A 19,536-nucleotide genomic window follows, 5' to 3' on the forward strand; every position below is an offset into this window, starting at 1 on the left:
GTGTGTAGGGAGGGAATATGAATTATAATTCATTTCTCTGCATTTCTGAGAATTTATTAATATGTCAAATATTTTATTTACTGCAAAAAAATAATATTTTAGCAATTTTTTTTCAATTTGTGACGTAGGGTCAAGATGACCCACTCCACAATTTTGATATGCAATAACTCAGTGACAGTGAAACACATCCACCAGCGGCAAGAGCTGCAATGCTAGTGACACCTAACTTGAATATACATCAAGGTCGCATAGCCGGAAAGTCATGTAGAGCGGAGATATTGCGAATTGATACATGTCAAACGGTCATTTTAACACACGGATCACAGTTAGATGGTTAAGAATCAAGCAAATACTGTGTAAAATTGTGTTTCTTGGTGCCAAAGAATAAAGAATAACATCTTTCAGCATTTTAAATGAAAAATGTGAGTATCTTTAAGCGTTATTAAACCTTAGTGTTATTATCGGGCTGTATAATTATGAACTTTTCTTTGTTATATCTGGTTCACATGTAATAAATAAGGTCCATAAAAGAAAAGTAGCAGCATTAATGCTTAATAGACTACAAAAGTAATGATGTCACACTCCAAGCGGGTAACCATTCTCTAACTGTGAAACCACTTAGTCAGACAAGATGGGAGAATCGCATCGATGCTTTGAAGCCTCTTCACTATGAACTTGGAAACATTTATGATGCCCTAATTGAAATTTCTGATGATACTACCTTTACTGGATCATCTGGCAATATGGCACGTTCAGATGCAGAAGCTCTTGCAAATGGCCTTTCCAAGTTCAAATTTGTGACTTCACTCATTCTGTGGTAATAATATCCTTTTTTAGATTAACCTCACTAGTAAGCAGCTTCAGGAAAAGAACTTGAACATACATTCTGCTATTCAAAAACTGCAGCAAACTACAAATATTCTGGAGGAATTCAGAAGTGATGAAGGGTTCAAAAGAACACTGGTAGATTCTCTCAAGATTGCTGAAGAATTTCGAACTGAATTTGAATCAGAGCCAGTTCGCATTCGGCAAAAGAAACAGCAGTTTTCATATGAAGGACGAGACACACCCATTCAGAACCCAAAACAAAGGTTCAAAGTGAATTTCTACTTCGCAGTCCTTGATACAGACACTCCCTGACTTACGCAAGCATTCCATTCTGGAACGCCTTGTGTAAGTCGAATTTTGTGTAAGTCAGGGACGTATACCCGACAATTACGCCAAAAAAAAAAAAGCTTACGGAACTTATGGAAATTTTTCCGTAAGTGCGGGTTTGTGTAAGTTGGGTTTGCATAACCTGGGGAGCGTCTGTACTGCTATTCACTCAGTTGATGAAAGATTTCAACAGATGCAGCAGCTAGAGTCAGTATTTGGCTTTCTATATGATATCCGCAGCTTGCAAAAGAAAACAGCAAAACAGATAAGAGAATTTTGTATAAAACTGGAGTCGGCATTGACTTGTGAAAATTCAAAAGACATTGATGCTACAGATTTGTGTAGTGAGCTTCAGGCTTTTTCAAGATGACTTAAGAAACATTCCACTCCTGAAGAAGTACTGAAGTTTGTGAAAATAAACTCACAGACAGGTTGGATATTAGGAAAAACTTTTTCACTAGTAGGGTGATGAAGAACTGGAATGGGTTACCTAGGGAGGTGGTGGAATCTCCTTCCTTAGAGGTTTTTAAGGTCAGGCTTTACAAAGCCCTGGCTGGGATGATTTAGTTGGGTTTGGTCCTGCTTTGAGCAGGGGGTTGGACTAGATTACCTCCTGAGGTCCCATCCAACCCTGAGATTCTATGATTCTATGACAGTTTTGCGAAAATGTTTATAGCTCTACGCAGTCTTTTAACTTTGCCAGTTTCCGTAGCTAGTGGGGAATGTAGCTTCTCAAAATTAAAATTGATAAAAACATATCTGCATTCAACAGTGGTGCAAGAGAGACTTGTTGGACTTGCCACAATGTCAATAGAGCATGAAATGGCTGGAAAACTGGATCTAAAAGAGCTAGTGACTGAATTTTCAAAACTTAAAGCAAGAAAATTCATGTTTTAAGAGCACAGTGTTTTTTATTCAGAGTGTTTTGTAAATACAAGTTAAAGTTCATTGAAGAGTTTTCTTATTTCTTTCTGTATTGGATGTAGTGGTAATGGCAGTTAAAGCAGGATAGCGTAATGGATGATTTTGGATTTGTAATAAAAATAGTAATTAACATTTTTAATTCATTTTTATTTGAAATCAGACTGAAATATCATCTAGTTGTTGTGTACAAATCTGAAAATGTCGTGTCTCTATTTTGTCTGATCTCAGAAACATTGGTTGGACAGACGGGCAGACAAACCGAATAATTAAGCTTCTGTTTAAAAACAAAAAACTCTTAAAAAAACATTAAAAGGCAAAATGTTTTGCAGTTTACCAAAAACCTCAGCCTAGATCTGCCCTTGGGGCGCCGATTGCATGGTTCACCTAGTTGTTAGCAGCTAGTCTAGGGATGCCCCTGATCCAAATTAAACAGGACCAGATGAGGCAGATCGAACCAGATTGCCCTAAAGAGCCACATCCAGGCAGAATTTTCAAGATTAACACACTCATTGCAGGTGTCGCACTTCACAATACTCCACACTTCTGTAGCAAGGAATTTGACAACTTTCATGTTTGGTTGGTTTAAATATTACTACTTTTACTCCCTTTTTTTATCTGCCACCTACCAATGGCAGACACCACATCTTCCCTTGAATACAGAGTAAAACACCCCAGGCTACTATGTAGGCTGTCTGAAAAAGATACTCTTCTGCCTTCTTCCCATGCCTGTGTCTCATTCTGACACCACTGTTGCTTCTCTGTCAAGTGGTAACAGAAGTTGGGGCCTTGAACATCAGCTTTCCAGTGGAGGAGAAATCAATGATGTGAAGTCTGGGTATTAATTTGATTTATTAACACCAGCCCTGAAATGAGCTGGTCATACGGCCGGGTAATCCCTTTTCTCAGCCCTGCCCAATGCCAATGCCCAGTTACCAGGAAGTAACTCTGCTTCAAGAATTGACTCTAATCAGAGGCCAAGGCAGAGAGCAAACTCTCTTGCTGCTCACACCACACCTTCTCTCCTGTTGCTGCATCTGCACAAAGCTCTGCATAACCAAAACCAACAGTAACCTACCATGTCTTTCTAAGAGTCACAACTTGGTCACATGCTAAGAAAGAGAACTTGGAAGACTGTGCATAACAGCATCGCCTGGCAGAGCCGCCCAGAGGATTCAGGGGGCCTGGGGCAAAGCGGGGGCGTGGACATAAACAAAGGCGCCAGCCGCTGCAGCGCTTGTACTCACCGGGCAGCGCGCCGAGTCTTCGGTGGCAGCGGGTCCTTCACTCGCTCCGCGTCTTCGGCAGAATTGAAGGACCCACCACCAAAGTGCTGCCGAAGACCTGGAGTGAGTGAAGGGCCCGCCGCCGAAGTGCCGCCGAAGACCCAGAGCGAGTGAAGGGCCCACCACTGAAGTGCTGCTGAAGACCCAGAGCGAGTGAAGTGCCTGCTGCCGAAGTGCTGCCGAAGACCAGGAGCGAGTGAAGGGCCCACCACTGAAGTGCTGCCGAAGACCCGGAGCGAGTGAAGGGCCCGCCGCCGGGTGAGTAAAAGTTAAAAAGGCACCTCTAGCCAGGGAAGGGATTCTCAGCCAGGGCTCGCAGGGCCCCTGTGGGGCCCAGGGCCTCGGGCAAATTGCCCCACTTGCCCCCCCTCTAGGCGGCCCTGCCACCTGGTGATGCCTGCTGTGCAATCCTTTGTGAATAGCTCAGGCATCTATCCCTCTGAGCAACAAAAGACGGTATGACTAATACTATAATGTTACAATAACCTTTTTTGGATGTGGGAGAGCTATAATTTAAAAAGCCATACAGATTTTGGGCTAGAATCACTCCTGCTGGCACAGGCGTAGTGCAACTTGCCTCTGTCTTCATCAGAAAAGGTAGCACCTCCAGCGGGGGCATTTATGCTGGGAGAAAGCAGGTACTGTTTCCACTACTACTCTTTCCATGGGTTCTGCCAGCTTTAACATACAGCACCCTCCAGGTGCCCTTGTGAAACTCACTTCCTAGGTAGTGTTGCCTGCGTTCTGGGATACCTTAGGTGGGGGTGTCCCTGGCAGAGCAAGAGCTAATGTTGCATCAGCCCTCCAAGAGATTTACTATTCACAGGATTTATTTAAGAATTAGTGAGTAAGCAACACTCAAGGCAGAACCAAAAAAAGAATGCATGTGGGAGGACAAGGATGCAGGTGACACACTGAGCTAATCATAGAAATGTAGGACTGGAAGGATGTCAATATCATCTGGTCCAATCCCCTGCACTCAGGCAAGGCTAAGTATTATGTGCCAAACTGGTTTTTAAATTTGGCTCAGGTCAGCAGTGAAGGCAATTTGGCAGCCTCATTATAATTCTGGATTGTTGTGGGTAGTTGTCCAGATCAGAAACCATTATAGAGCAGGACAAGCTGGTTCTTAGTTCTTCAGCTTCTTGGTTCAAATGGAATTTCAAAAGTTTTGAGAGGAGCTTTGAAACAACTTTAACTTTCTTCTGTTTGTGTTTTGAGGACAACATAAGAACATTACAACACCACATTAGTAATTTACAAAGGAAGACAATTTGTGCTAAAGCTGGTGTCACAATACTGTTCTCCAGAATGAAACCCTTGTGAGATTTAGCCTGTGTTTGAGAGCCCTGACAGTCTTTCCCTGCAGAGCTGACAAGGTTCAGATGTAACGACAGCTCCCGTTTAAACAGACACTCTAGGATTCAAGCCTTCTGCTTGAAGCACTGTTTTTGTCTTCAATGGCTACAGTAACAAGTAGCCAGTGAAGGCTAGGAAAGGTGACCAGAGACTTCCTGAACCAATCAGAAGCCAGGGACTTTTCCCCAAAAGAAAGGAGAATTAGGCTATGTCTACACAGCTGCTGGGAATGAGTCTTGTGGCCTGCATTAGCAGGGCTCGTGCTACTGTGCTAAAAATAACAATGTGGCCATTCAAGCTCTGGCTGGAGCTCAGGCTTGAAAGTACCCCTCCCTACCCACCCGCCTGGCTTCAGAGCCAATCACCAGCCCAAATCTGAACATTAAAACGCTGTCTACCTGCTATTTTTAGAGTGCTAGCCCAAGTCCTGCTAGTGTGAGTCTGTCACCCCAGGCTGCGAGACTTGCCCCCAGCAACTGTGTGGACGTACTCGGAAAGGCTGAGGGAGAGAAGTCAGGGAGCTCTGAGGGGAATGGAAGGCTCAGCCAGAGTTCTTACATCATTCTCTGGAAGCGCCAAATAGAGTGGCACTAGCAGGTAGACCTTGCCGCTGACAAAATGCCTTCCCAGGCGGACAAGGACCTCAGGTAGAAGTCTAGGGAAGAGTACAGAGCCTGAAGCAAGAGAGGAGAGGCCCTTATCTGCAGAGGAAGAATGGTAGAGCTGCCTGTGTTGGTGCAGAAACTTCTGAGAAACCAGGACATAACTTACATGTGAAATCTGAATAAATAAGGCAGGACTAAAGGAAACGAAACAAAGGAAGTTTTGTAAAATAACTTTGGGGGATGGGGAGTTCTACCGCCAACCACCAGGGAGATCTCAGCAGAACAGTTATTTCTCTCTCACACATTCTCTCTCTCTTCACTAAGCAGGGTGGTTTCTATTAACTTATATTTTGCATCATGTGAATATAAGAGAAGTGCAATGTTTGAATGAAAAAATAAAAATATTGAAAATAAAAAATGTCAAAGACCCAATATTTTGCTGTTGTATGGTAACTATGTGTAAAGTGCCATCTGCCTATCCCCATATGATCCTGAGCAACCAGCCATTAGCTCTCAAAAGCTAAGCATGGCTGGACTGGATCAGGCCTTGGATAGGAGACCTGCAAAGAACACATGTGGCCCAATCCTGTCAGGTGCCTGGAATCTTCAGCTCTCATTAACGTATTGAGTGTGTAGGGCTGAGCTCTGCTCTTCTATATGAATCTGCACTGAAGCAGTGCTCCCGAATGGTGTGGGGAACACGGTGCAGCTGGGTGTTCTGTATTTAGTATGAAATGGAATGGAATGACCTAAGTGTGGTCATTAAACAACCTATGACACTTATTTCAAAGCAAAGTGTTTTAACCCTGATGTTCTACCAAAGTGCATCTCAAGTAATTCCCCTTCAGTGTCTTTTAGTTACAGTACCTTTATTTATTTCTGATCCTACTGTGTCATGCAGTGCTTCTGTGATGTGCTGCTAACCAGCTGCCATGTTTCACCACAGAGGTGGCTTCATTTCAGAATCTGGGTAAATTGATTCCCTCAATATCATTTTGCTAAGTTTGTAAAATCCTTTTGGGATGACAGGTGCTATTATGTAAATTACTGTGTTATTATATAAGAGTAGGAGTAGAAAATAAGGAGTTATCATTCCATTGTGGCAGCAGAAACAAGCACACAAAGGTGTATCTGAGAGGTGTTTGTCCACCTGCTGCTTTTTGTGAATGGATTTACACTTTATTACCGCTGCTGTGTTTGTTACATTGGCTTAAATTGTGCTAAAGATAAAAGTGTTTTGAAGATATTTACATGAATTCAATAAACACGTGATTTTAAAACTGTTTAGAGCATGAATTTCACATTACAGCTTTATTATCTTGGCAGGTTTTAGCATTCATATGTAGGACATCATAATATCGACTACATGAAACACTCAGAGGAAAAGTTACAGGTATGTCTCACCTTGTGCTCTTTACTATTAGACTATTATCATGAAGATAATGGTTGTAAAATGCCCTAGCTGGAAATCCTCTACTAGTTTAACTAAACATGACAGTGAACAACAGATTCCTAATGTAAGCAGAACAGCTCTTCATTTACTGATAGGAGTTCCAGGAATAGGGAAAAATGTTTCCTTTGCCCCTCTGAGCCACCTGGGCTAAGGAGAGTGAAGTCAAATGGAGAGTTTCTCAGCCACTTTCCCTATCAAGGGCGAAAGGGGCTGGGAGGAATGTGCAGAGCTGCCTTTCTCCTGCTGTTCCAGAATGGAGGAACCATTTGCTTCATCCACTGATTAACTCCCCTTGGGCTATGAAATGTCTTTGGACATATTTAGCCAGCACCTCAGTTTAGCGTTCAAGGGAATACTAGGGCCCAGCTCCTTAAAGGTATTTAGGTGCCTAACTCCCATTGAAAGCCATGGAAGTTAGGTGCCTAAATATCTTTGAGTATCTTGCCCTACATGTACATCTTACTCGGGGCCTTTTTCAGATACCTACTCTACCTCCCACCTCCCCAATACATAATCTCAGGGTTGTACTTTGTCCTTAATTTCCATCTGTCACGTGCACCATTTTAAAATAGCTGTAGCCTTCATGTTAGCAAGGGGAGGGCTGTGTTCCTGAGGTTTACCTTTCCAGTTTTTGCTAACGTAGCAGTGCAGAAATGGAAGAGGTTTCTATAACAATGCTGCAAAATCATAAATATCGCTAAGCCACTCTGCAATCTCCAAATGGGTATTTTCCCCTTTTAATTACAATCGACATTGCTGTCCAGTGTCATGCTAATACAGCTGTGAAAGTATTTAATTAATATAGGAATGGAGTTTAACAATAGCATAAGGGTTCTGTGCTTGCCCAGTGGCTGCAGGTAGTACTAAAATACTGATAACAAGTCGCTGCCATTGTCACCTCATTAAAAAATTAGCATTTAATTAACTGAAATGATATGGAGCAGTTTTTATATGAGACCTATTTCTACCCATCATCTCTTGGAATGCCCCCATCCAGCAGAAAAGCACAGCAGCATCCTTAGCTGATGGCCCACAGAATCTACACAGATGCTCTGGGCTACGCAGCTGCAGTCCTTGCTTCTGATTTTGAAGGAAAGGGGAAGGATCCCTTCACCAGCCACCACAGAGTGTCATCTTAGGCATTGCATAGAACCCTAGAGCTGCCCTCCTCCCAGTGATGGAGTTAGCCTTCTTGTTGCAGGCAGTATAGGAATGATACCGGAGCTCATAGTGTACCCCCAATATCCTAATGCAAGGCCCATGCCTACCTGTGAATAACAGTCTGGCAAGTAGGATTGTTGAAGGGGCCATGGTGCTGATTCAGACTGGGTCTGATCCTGGGAGTCTTTCCATTGATGTCAGTGAGTTTTGGATCAGCCCACTGGGATCTCCTGGCCTGACTGCTCCCGTCCTGTGATAAACCAGATGAAAGAGAGATCATGCAGCACTAAGGTTAACCGTTGTCCAGCCAGAAAAGGAAGAAATACAGCAGGAGAGGAGGCCACTGGAATCATGGGAACTGGATTTTGTTACAGCTACTTTCTTGTGTCAACACTGGTTGAAGGGTCAGAGAGCTAATTTGAGTGCTTTTGGGGTTTAAAAGATCATCTTTACATTATGCTGTTGAAAAGTGGGCTTAACTCACACACCAGCAAACACAAAATGAGCAAATATGGTCCTAGGGCACTTTGTTATTCTGACCGGTTACTTTATTTGTGCTTATGCAAAACTAGAAAAAGAATTGGGCTAAGTGGTAGATTGACTCTCTGTGAGCTGTAATTGACACCGACCTGCACCAGTAGGGCCCTCATGCAAGTGAGGGTAAGTGATTGTATCACCTCACATCCTCCCTTGGGGTTGGGAGCTGATCCTGCACAGCCTTCTCCACATGCTTAACTTTACATATGTATGTAAAGCTCAGCATGTGACATGTAAACAGGTGCATATGTGTTTGCAGGATTGGGGCCTGAGCTTCCACAAACTACATGACAGCCCTGCTGGTAGCAGCTGTGAATTAGCACAGCCCAGGGCTTTGCTAGCCCCACTCCCTCACTGACCAGTGTACGCACGTTTTGGGCTCTGCTGACTACATCAGCCTCCTCCAAAGAGGGGAGGCTGGGGGTACTTGGAGTCAATCCAACATCCCCCAAATGGATTTTCCACAACTGGAGGCCCTGCAGCTGGGGTTATGACAGCAGAAGCCACCTTAAAACTGGGCCGAACAAGCCATTCACATAAGCAATTCTCTGTGGGCTATAATCTCCTCTCTGCTAAAATGTGTAAAAGCCGTCATTGGCCTTGCCAGGAAAAATAGAATTTCCAGCTCTTCAGATAGCCCTTCCCCAGCCTGTGAAGTAGATTACCACTTGCTGGGAGATCTGCAATGGGATATTATATTCTCATTGAAAGGGATGGATGGGCTGTGTTGTATAAGTCTGTCTCCCAAGAGGGGAACTCATTCCTGTCAGTGCAATGAGCTGACAGGTAGAGAACGACAGCACCCATCAATCACACCTTTAACAGCCTGAAATGCTGCCATTTCTTTTCCAGAAAGCAGCAGCCAAGAAGACAGGCTGCACAGTACTGTCAATGAGGTAAAAGTCCTTGGTGACAGAACTTCTCCTGAGGGGATCTCCCACGATTGCACATGTTTATCCAGAGCAGCTGCCCCCTGTTTTTCCTCCTAGCATGAGGGGAACAAATAAAGTGGCTGGAGAAAGGGATTAAGAGTAACTGTTGTGAACAGTCCAGATGCTTTTTAATGCACACACTGAATTGCTTCACAGTGTACTGTACACCCCATGACATGGAGTAAGGCAGGTAGCTAAAATGAAACTGCATCCATTCACATATACCTTCTAAGAGAAGCCAAACTGAATGCGACAGGGAAGGGCTATGAATATTTGTATGTTACAATTTTTAATTGACAGCAGCTATTAAAAACTGTTTATGTAATTTACTGACATTGTGTGAAACAAGCAGTGTAAATGAACATAAGCAGTGAGGCTTTTCCACTGGTTGCGAAGGAACCCATTCTTCTTTGTTCATGAAACACAGCAATATTTGATTGTTGCTGAAAAACCAACCGATGCTTTCAGAACAAGAAAATTAATCCACAAGGAAACGGATTAAAAACAGTTCAGACTCATTTAGATGAGACATGGCAATGAGTAAACACCTGATTGGGGAAACAAATTGAGAAGCAGAACAAAACCAGTACATCCTTACCTGTGGAACAGGTTTCTACATCTTCGTATTGCTGTTCAGAACTCTGGCTGCGCCCGGGCCTCAGAATGATTCTCAGAAGTCCGTGGCAATAAGTATATTTTGGGCCCATATGAAAAATTGCCTCACTCTTTGGGCCGGCAGTTCTACAGTCATAATTAAAGCCAATTTACCGTAAGGGTGGCATGGTGTATTGCCACCCTCACTTGTGTACTGCTACTGGCAGCATGGCTGGGCTGAGTGCCCAGAAAGCACGGTTGAGGACCCTGCCTGCAAAGATGGGGAGCCCTGCCTGGTGCAGGGTGCAGCCCCAGCCAGGGACTGACCCCATGCACTAATCCCCTCTTGCAGGGACTGTCCCCCATGCACCCAGCCCCCCCATTCCGGGACTGCCCTCAGCCCCTCCCCAGACTGTTCCCCCAGCCAGGGACTGCTTTCAACACCCAGCCCCACCCTAGGACTGTCCCCCAAGCATCCAGACCCACCCCCAACACTGGGCTGGCACACTTGCCTGCCCTGCAGAGACAGGGTGCCCTGGCCAGGGCAGAATGCCCCACCCAGGGACTATCCCCCTGCTCTACACATTTCGCCGCCCCAAGCAGGGCGGCACGCTGAGGGAGGCGCTCTGCCAGTCGCTGGTCCCACGGCTCCGGTGGACCTCCCGCGACTCCACCGAAGCCGTGCGGGACCAGCGGACCCTCCGCAGGCACGCCTGTGGGAGGTCCACCGGAGCCGCCTGCTGCCCTCCCGGCGACCGGCAGAGCGCCCCCCGCAGCATGCCGCCCCAAGCACGCGCTTGGCGTGCTGGGGACTGGAGCCGCCCCTGCCACTGCAAGCCCCAACAACTAACCTTAGCACCCAACCACCCTCAGGACTGCCCCTCAGCACTCAATGCCCCCCATCCAGGGACTATGCCCCAGTACCTAGCCCCACATCCAGGGACTGTTGGGGGGCTTACGCTGGGCCTGATCCTGTGCCACCCCATTTTGCACCCCCTGATGGCTCTGTGCCCAGGGGAGGTTCCCCTACCACCCCGCCCTGGTTATGGCCCTGAGGATGTCACATGAACCACAGCTGTGTGCTTATTGGGCCACAGGTTGAGAACCACTGGACTAGATATTATAGACTAGTTATTAAAAAGTATAGAAAAGGACTATGCCATTCAATTAGAAAAACTGCCTTCTTTCAATTTCCCCTACACTTCCCTTCTCAGGGACCATCTCATAAGGTGAGTTTGCTTATGGGTGTTCACAAGCTGCTCCAAATGGGAGCTGTTGAGGAGGTATCCATATCTTTAGGGTCAGGAGTTCTATTTGAGACATTTTCAGATACAGAAAAAAGCTAGGGGATTCTGTTTGATTTTAAACTTAAGAATGCATTTTGAACCAATGCATTCAAAAATTCTAGTTTTGGATGTTAACCCTGGCCTCTATAATTTCCACACTTACATTTATGGATTGGTTTGTCACTCTTTATTTAAAGGACACACGTTTTCATATTGCTATCCGACACTGTGGTTCATGGTGATGGGGCACCATTTCCAATACAAGGTGCTCTAGTTTGGCGTATCCACAGCATCGTGAGCTTTTTCAAAGTACTTTCCTGTGCCAGTGGCACATAGAAGAAAGCAGAGTATTTGTGTTTACACATATTTGGACAATTGGCTGCTCTAAGCTGCTACATGCGAGGTTCTGGTATTCCACACTTAGGTTACAATCACCCTCTTCTTGGATCTGAATCTGCTCTCAACACCAGGAAATCAAATTTCTGTCCAACTCAGAGAGTTCCCTTAATCAGTTCAATACTGGACTCACTAGCAGGGAAAGCTTTTCTTCTAGAACACAAACACAAGTAATTTCACAGAGTTGAGCCTATCAATACTCTGAAGTGATCTTCTTCCTGGATCTCATGGGATTGATGGCAACTGCCACTTACATTCCCCTTTTGATCAGCTCAGAACATGGCCAATGTAACATGGATGTCTCACATTTACACACCCAGTTGAGACAATTTTCATATGTTTGGCACCATGCCGCAGGACGGTCTCCATTTATTGACATGGTAGATGAACAGGAGAAGTGTTCTCAGGGGTGTTTTCATCAGTCTCACTTCACAGTTGATAATGACAATGTCAGATGTTTCCAAACCTGAATGTGGCACCCATTTAGTTTAGGGAAATATCCAATGTCACTGGGCTTTCAAGAAAAGAGCTTGCACATCAGTGTGTTGGAATTAAGGGCCATTCATTTGTCTCTCAGCTCATTCCTCCTTAGTATTCAAGGGAAAGTAGTTCAGGTGGCCACAGACCATAAAACTGCTATGTATTATGAGAACAAACAAGGAGGAGTTCACTTATTCCAATTGTGTACTGAAAAGGTCAGGTTATGGAACTGGTGCATTCTTCATGATATCTATTTGGTGGCCCAGCATCTAGCATAGGAAAGAAATGGGCTAGCCGATTGTCTCAGCAGGGACTGTTCTCAGATTCATAAGGGGTCTCTGAAGGATTGAGTAGTTCATAACGTCTTTTCTAACTGGGGTTAGCCTGAGGTAGAACTGTCGTGACAGAAATTAACAAAAAGGGTCCCCTCCTCAGTTCAAGAGCAGGAAGCATCTTCAATCCCTTTTGAATGCCTTCCTTCTACATTGGGAAAAGGGCCTTCTATGTGCTTTCCACACCTGTCCATTGACTCAGAAAGTGGTCAAGAAGATTCATCTGGACAGGGCAACAATCATATTGATTGATCCTACTTCTTTGAGACAGCAGTGGTACACACACCAGCTTCAGCTGTCAGACGGATGGTACGTGCATCTTCCTCTGTCTCCAGATATTTATCACAACAAGGCAGAATTCTTCATCCAGATCTGTTGTTTCTTCATCCATATGCACAAAATCTATATGCAACAATTTGTGATAAGCAAAGTGAATACCATATATTATGACCTGATTCAACAAACATGGTTAAAATGGTCTCGTCTGTTACAGAATATTTTTGGATGAGAAAGATAATTACAGACCTAGTCTTGCAAAGACTAATGGATGTGTTCAATGTTATGCATATTAGTAGTCCTGTTGGTCATTGTAACGGGTCAGACTCACCCCCGCGGCGCCTCCTGCTGGTGACTCCGGGAATTAGCTCTGTCCAGTGCTGGAGCGCCCTCTGCAGGCCAGTGATCCGCCTGTCTTCTGGCCCCCGTGTCCCTCCCTGGACCTGGTGCCCTTTCACATGGGGTGCTGCCCCTGGCAGTAACCCCTTTCTCTCTGGGTCTCCCCTCTTTGGGGAACCCCCACCCTCTAGCCCCACCTTGCCTCAGTATTGGCTACTGCCAGTCATTGTCTAGCCCCACACTCTGGGGCAGACTGCAGTATCAGCCTACTCATCACAGGCAAAGGGGTTTGGACCTGCTGCCTTGGCCTACCCCTGGGCTGCCCTCTGCAACCCCCAGTACCTGTTGTTAGCCCTCTGCTAGGCCACAGCCTGGGGCTTTCCAGGCTGGAGCTCCCCAGCCTTTCCCCAGCCCTGCTGCACTCAGGTATCCAGTCTCTAGCTCCCTACAGCCAGGCCCTTCTTCCTCTTCAGGCAGAGGAAGACTGTCTGGGCTTCTGGCTTCCAGCCTTTTATAGGGGCCAGCTGTGGCTCAGTTTGGGGCGTGGCCCCAGCTGCAGCCACTTCTTCAATCAGCCCAGCCTTGAGAGCAGCTGCTCTCAAGCCCTGCCAGGCCACTTTTAAACCCCTCACAGCAGGAGCAGGGTCCACCCTGCTACAGTCAATCTCTCCTCAAAAACTACTTTATTCACATTGTGTTCATCACTCCTATTACTCTCTCTGTTCCCACTCTCATATGCATGGTAGTTCCTTTAACCATCTGCACTGTATCCATCCTCATTTCTTTGGTTTGCTGTTTTTATCAGCAAACGTCTGGGAAGGCAAGGAAGATTTTCTTTAAATTTTGGTTTGCTATTTCCCCATAAATAGGGCATAGAAACATTAAGATCATTTTTGTACATGGCATCACAGTGATGAGAAAAAGCTAGTTCCTGTGCCAGGTACTGCCTGGGTAGTATCACAGATTTCCTATTAAATGTGGTCCTGTGTGGGTAGTGACGGTAGTAAAGTGCTAGAGAATAGCCCTGTCAGTTCAATGGAAGGACCTCACTTTTTCTTGGTACTTAAAACCTGTCAGACTGCCTGGGGTGATGAAGAGTGGTAGCTAACAGTCCTATAACCAAGCTTTGGGTACAATGCACAGTACATGTGCAATTTTTATTACTAAAGTGGCTATAGAGAATAAGTGAGAAAGAATGAAAATAACAAATGGGACAATAAGCGAGACTTTCTATATACAAAAAGAAAAATGGCTTTGATCAGGGAAACAGAGTTTCTCTAGCTTCTCCAGAAATGACTGCGTTCTGAGCCAGAACTGTATTTATGGGGTCCAAGGCCAATAGGTCCTTCCCAAGGGTGGGGGGTTTATATAATTCTATAAATTGCCTTTCCTCCATCTTGGATGCCCTCTTCAAACAAAAACAGCCCGTAATGAAGAGAAAACAGTTAGAAGCAGGTAAGATTTTGAGCAAAATAAAGGCGGGGGAGAGAGATGGGAAATGCTAGTAAAGTGCATACACCCTCTGTCTTGTCTTTTCTTTCTTAAATTAGAAAGGCAAGTAGGGGAAGGAACTGGGACAAAGTAAAATAGCCCTTACTCCCTAAAGTTCTCTGGAGAGTGGGGCATTTGAGGTCTCCCTGCTCTCAAGAGGGTGGGACCTTTCGAGTCCAAACCTTGTTAGAAAACTGCTGCTGATTGTTTCTGTTTATTGTCACATCTAGACAGACTAGCAGTAGGTATAGAAAGATATCTACAAGGAGCCAGATCTTCAGCTGGTGCAAGTCAGTGGAGCTATGGGGGGTATGGGTCAGCATTCACGTTGCACTCCCGGCCATGGCTGGGGCAGCTAATGATCCCACCAACAGCCCAAATTCAGTGATGCATCCTTGTCTCGTGCCACCTGGGGCACATCGCTCAGATGCTAAGAAGTGGAGCTATGCCGATTTGTGCAGCCAAGAAGTTGAGCCTGTACATTTAAAAGATTCCCATTAGAGAAGGGTTAGTATGAACATACCCTCTGCCCCTCCCCCACCCCCACGCTCAGATTTCCTAAATAATTTCCATACACTGGTCTCTGAAGCATACAAGAGAGAGAATTAGCACAGGTCAGTTCTAGCATCATTAAATTGACTCCATACTCATAACTGCACAGGCTGTGGCTGTGGATAAAATTAACAAGATGTGGCTCTGTTAACAGATCTGGTTGAAACTGTGTATGGTTATGTATTCTGCATATGTTTATGTTCAAAGTTATATTTATGTGAGTGCATCTATACAGATGCTTCAGATAGCTGTTACTTTGAAGAAATAAACAGAGGTGACGGTCCAGTCACCTTCAGCTGTTGGTAGCTAATAATGTGTTAATTGAAGCACCAGCAAATAGCAGCAGATTAGCACTTGGTTGACACCTGAATTTTAAAACAGACAGAGTGTAAATAAACAGTGTTTGCAGTGAAAATTAAAAAAGGAAAATAACAAAAAACACTGTAGTAGCTGATCAGTTTGAGGGCATATCTACACTTAAAAGGCGGTATCGGCAGAACTTGCATCGTCTTTAATGAAGACGCTCTACACCAACAGGAGAGAGCTCTCCCATCCGCATAGTTAATCCACCTCCCCGAGAGTCAGTAGCTATATCAATGGAAGAAGCTTTCCTGCTGGCCTAGTGCTATCTCCAGGGGGGTTCGGTTAGTATAACTATGTGAATAGTTATACTGATATAAGTCTGTAGTGTAGACCAGACCTTATTCAGGAAACACTTGCTCACTCTCAGTCTGTAGTCACTGTCTGTGAAATAGTTTATGTTAGCAGAGATTTGACACTTCCAGTTCCATCTTTACACATTGCACTTTTGTGACACCCTCTCTTTGTTTTGGGCCAAATTGTGATAAGTTCTTATGTGAGTGCACAAGGGCCAAGAAGCACCCCCATGTCCCTTTGCATGTTCTGTGCAAAGGTTATCACAATTACACACCATGCACTCAGGAGAGCAAAAGGAGTGGCAATAGCTCACTTGCTCTCTCTGCACTGAGGGACAGGGACTGTACTCTCCTAATTGATGGTGCAGCTTGCACAGTCTCCCTGCACAACAGGTCACTCTATGTTTTTCCGGGGAACAATCCATCCCTAAGATTCTCCATGCTACCTCCTGCTCCGGCCAATGCCAGTTTGGCCCATAGGGATTACGTGATTTATGGCTTCCTCCCCTGTGTGAGGTTTAAGAGTGAAAATTACAGGAAATCGGTGGGGAAACACATCAGAAGTGTACTATACAGACAGGGAAGACGTAATCATGCCAGGAGACCAAGGAGAGGACAGAGTCATGGAAGCACATAGAACAGATAACAGGGAGGAGAAAATGATCAGTGATATTAAAGGAAGATAGCAAAGGAGCAGGATAGACTTTCCGATTTAACCAGGAAGATGTCATTAGCAGCTTTGCTTGAGAATGGTCCCAGGAATGGAAAGGGTGAAAGCTTGCCTGGAGTGGATCCTGGTATAGTAGTAAAAGTGTGTTTTTACTTGTATTATGCAAAAATAAGACTTGTGCATTTTACACACACACACACACACACACACACACACACACACACACACACACAATACTAGAGTGCAGTTGTTGACAGTTTATCCAGGAAAATCTTTGAGCCATCATTTTCTGAATAATTACTGGAGAACTGTTTATATTGTAGTTGAACAGCCTGCTGGTGAAGTTGGTTTGCTAGTTATGAGAGTCTGTGGTAGGTGAGTGCAATTCAGCTTCTAACAGAGAGGCTATTGAGCCTACAGTTGGAAGGATTTTAGTTGTATAAAATTATTATATATTAGTAACTTGATTCATTTGATTTTTTTATTTTCCTTCTCCTGTGTCACATTCATTCATAGCAAACCTTCGTGTAATGTATCTCACTGGCATAATAAATCTCCTTTGGCACCCATACTGTATAATGATCTCTTACAGTATATTACAATTGCAAATTAAAGTTAGCTTTGATTTAAATTGTAAAAAATTCATTTTCATTATATAAGTACTGTCAGCATAAAACCTGTGGGTGTAATACACCCATGGGTATCCACACTTCTGAAATGCTGAGTGAATGAAAGACACAAAGCCTATATTTTCACATCGAGTAAATAATGCTGCACATAAATATTGAGGCATTGAACATAAAACACTCTATGCAAAAATATAGACTTTGTTTGTTTGATTCCTCTAATGCTTTAAAAAAGCTTTCACCCAAGGGTACTGTAAGTGCTGTATTTAAAATGAATTCAATTTAAGGATTTCATGTTGTCTATAAATTTCTCTATTGAATTACTGCCTTATTTTCAATTCAAGGCAATATATTGTTTATTTATGAAGAACATAGCATGATGTGTAGCTATCTGTATCAATATATAGTGAGATACACATCTTGCTAGGTACTTGACAGACATTGAGAAATACATACCTTGTGTTAGAGACTTCAACACAATAATATATTAATATGTTAATTAAAGCAGCTTTTGCAAAATTGATTAATCCTTAGTGATAGACTGACTGTCTTCCAATTAGACACAGAACAATTCTGTTTTGACATTAATTAATACAATTAGTATTCTTTGCATCTTATAAGTAAGGTTAGAAAGATTCGATTTTTATCGGCAAATGTCAATAAAAATCTGTTTCTTTGAAGACACACAAACCCCTGAAAAAATATGTCCATCGATGCTCCTCGAAATTTACAAATAGGCAAAGTAAGAAAAATGTTACCTGAGAACTTATTAGTGTTTGGAAGGCTGTTTATTTTGTATATTTTGACATATGATGTTGACTATTTGAGTTTGAACAGCTATAAAGATTTAACTTTTTGAATTTCAACATCTACTCACATTAAATAATTATTCTGACCCACCCATTGTCTGATATTATAACAAAAATAAATACTGAATTCTACCAAGCTTAGACATAAGTATTTCACATGAATTCACAGCCATTTGCAGCCACTCTTGGCAAGCACAAGTAATATGTTGCAGTAGGTTAGGATACAGGCTCTCCCATTAGAGTAACTGAGAAATCTAGCGCTAGAATATTTTTCATCTTTCACCTGAATCTGATCATTTTCTGTCAATTTAGCTTTTTAGCTGTCCTGTTTAAGGAATCCATTTTACTTCAGACTGCAGAAGGAAGAGCTCTAGCAGCAGAGGAGTGTCTGTGGCCACTTATAAAAGGAGTCATTAGATACAATCAAACCAGAAGAGAAAAGATCATGAGGAAAATGTAGAAGAGCAGCTTCAGTTTAGTGAAAAGAAGGCAGAAGCAAGAGTAGAAGGAATAGCTGAGGAAGCAATACTAGCAGAGACGACTAAGTGAAAAAAAATCTGACTTTCCCAAGATGTTTTAAAGAAAGGCTGGCAGAAAAGGCAAACACTTTGTGTTATTTCCTCTAGGCATTCAAGGAGTATTTTGTTGATTCTTGGACCTTGTGGCTGGATTAAAATGTGGATTGCAAGTATCAATCATGGGCACTTACCCCCATGTGGATGCTATTCAGTCATTGGTCCTGTGAGTTGGTTTGACACAGTGAACTTTCAATGTCTTGCACAGCTTCAGGCTCTCCATATCTAACGCCTTACCTCATGTGAAGAAAGGAAGGAGGACTCCAGCTATGCAGGCCAAGTGGAAGTCAAAGGAGGAGGTGGTGGGGAAGACCCTTCTTCTTTCTGGTTGCTAATATATCTTTAGTCACTGTGGTCAATGTGAAATTCACTGGAGCTTTTCTGCCAGGTTGCTGTTGGGATGCTGTTACCTCAAATGAATGGCTAAAGTCGCAGTCTCTGTGTGCAGCCCATTCTTCTGTGTCCATGTCTCAATGGGTCCAGATCAAAACTTATTCTGTTATGAAGCAGGCAGCATGACCCCTCCCCAAAAGTTGAATCCTTTTTAATTAGGTCTTCGCATAAAGATTATTTTCCTGGCAGACAAAAACCAAAATTAGCTTGTGTATTGTTTGCCTCCTGGCACTCTGCATCAGTTTCATTTAATTTGTCAGTAGTGGAGAGACAGGAGATAGGAGTAAATTGTTAGTAGATATTTATCTGGAGGGAAGAAGGTGGTAAATTTTTACACAGGTCTGTGAAGTGCAGGTGTTCACTAGGTGCACTCGGACATGAATCCTTTCCTTTTTCCGTTTCCTCACTATATCCTGTTTTATTCACGAATGGTTGGGCATTTACACAGCTTGGATGTCAATTTGTGGTCACTAAGGTAAGATAGATAATGTCATAAATTTACCAAAGCTCATTAAAAACTTTAGAGAGATTTTATTTGCTTGTGAGCACAATTTTAAGAGCTTTGCACCCAAGAAACCTATTCAATTGTATCAGAATGAATGAAATCCTATTATTTAACCCTCTTTTATATCACTTTTTATAAACTCTTGTT

The 19,536-nt window shown here is 43.6% G+C and overlaps 1 protein-coding gene across 3 annotated transcripts in view; it reads left to right on the forward strand.

The window, feature by feature from the left end:
* Positions 1-19,536, forward strand: part of TRIQK (triple QxxK/R motif containing) — a 152,196-nt gene that overhangs the window by 105,438 nt on the left and 27,222 nt on the right. Inside the window, exons 4-5 of one of the 3 annotated variants that reach the window (XM_045004915.1) lie at positions 6,653-6,719; positions 18,229-18,546. In XM_045004915.1, the coding sequence (XP_044860850.1) occupies positions 6,653-6,682 (30 nt within the window). In that variant the 3' untranslated portion in view covers positions 6,683-6,719; positions 18,229-18,546. Of the gene's footprint in view, positions 1-6,652; positions 6,720-9,329; positions 9,455-18,228; positions 18,547-19,536 lie in introns of those variants that run through there. The other 2 variants (XM_045004917.1, XM_045004914.1) reach the window with 2 other exon arrangements.

Source organism: Mauremys mutica, chromosome 2 (assembly GCF_020497125.1).
Source record: "Mauremys mutica isolate MM-2020 ecotype Southern chromosome 2, ASM2049712v1, whole genome shotgun sequence".
NCBI classification, from domain to species: Eukaryota; Metazoa; Chordata; order Testudines; family Geoemydidae; genus Mauremys; species Mauremys mutica.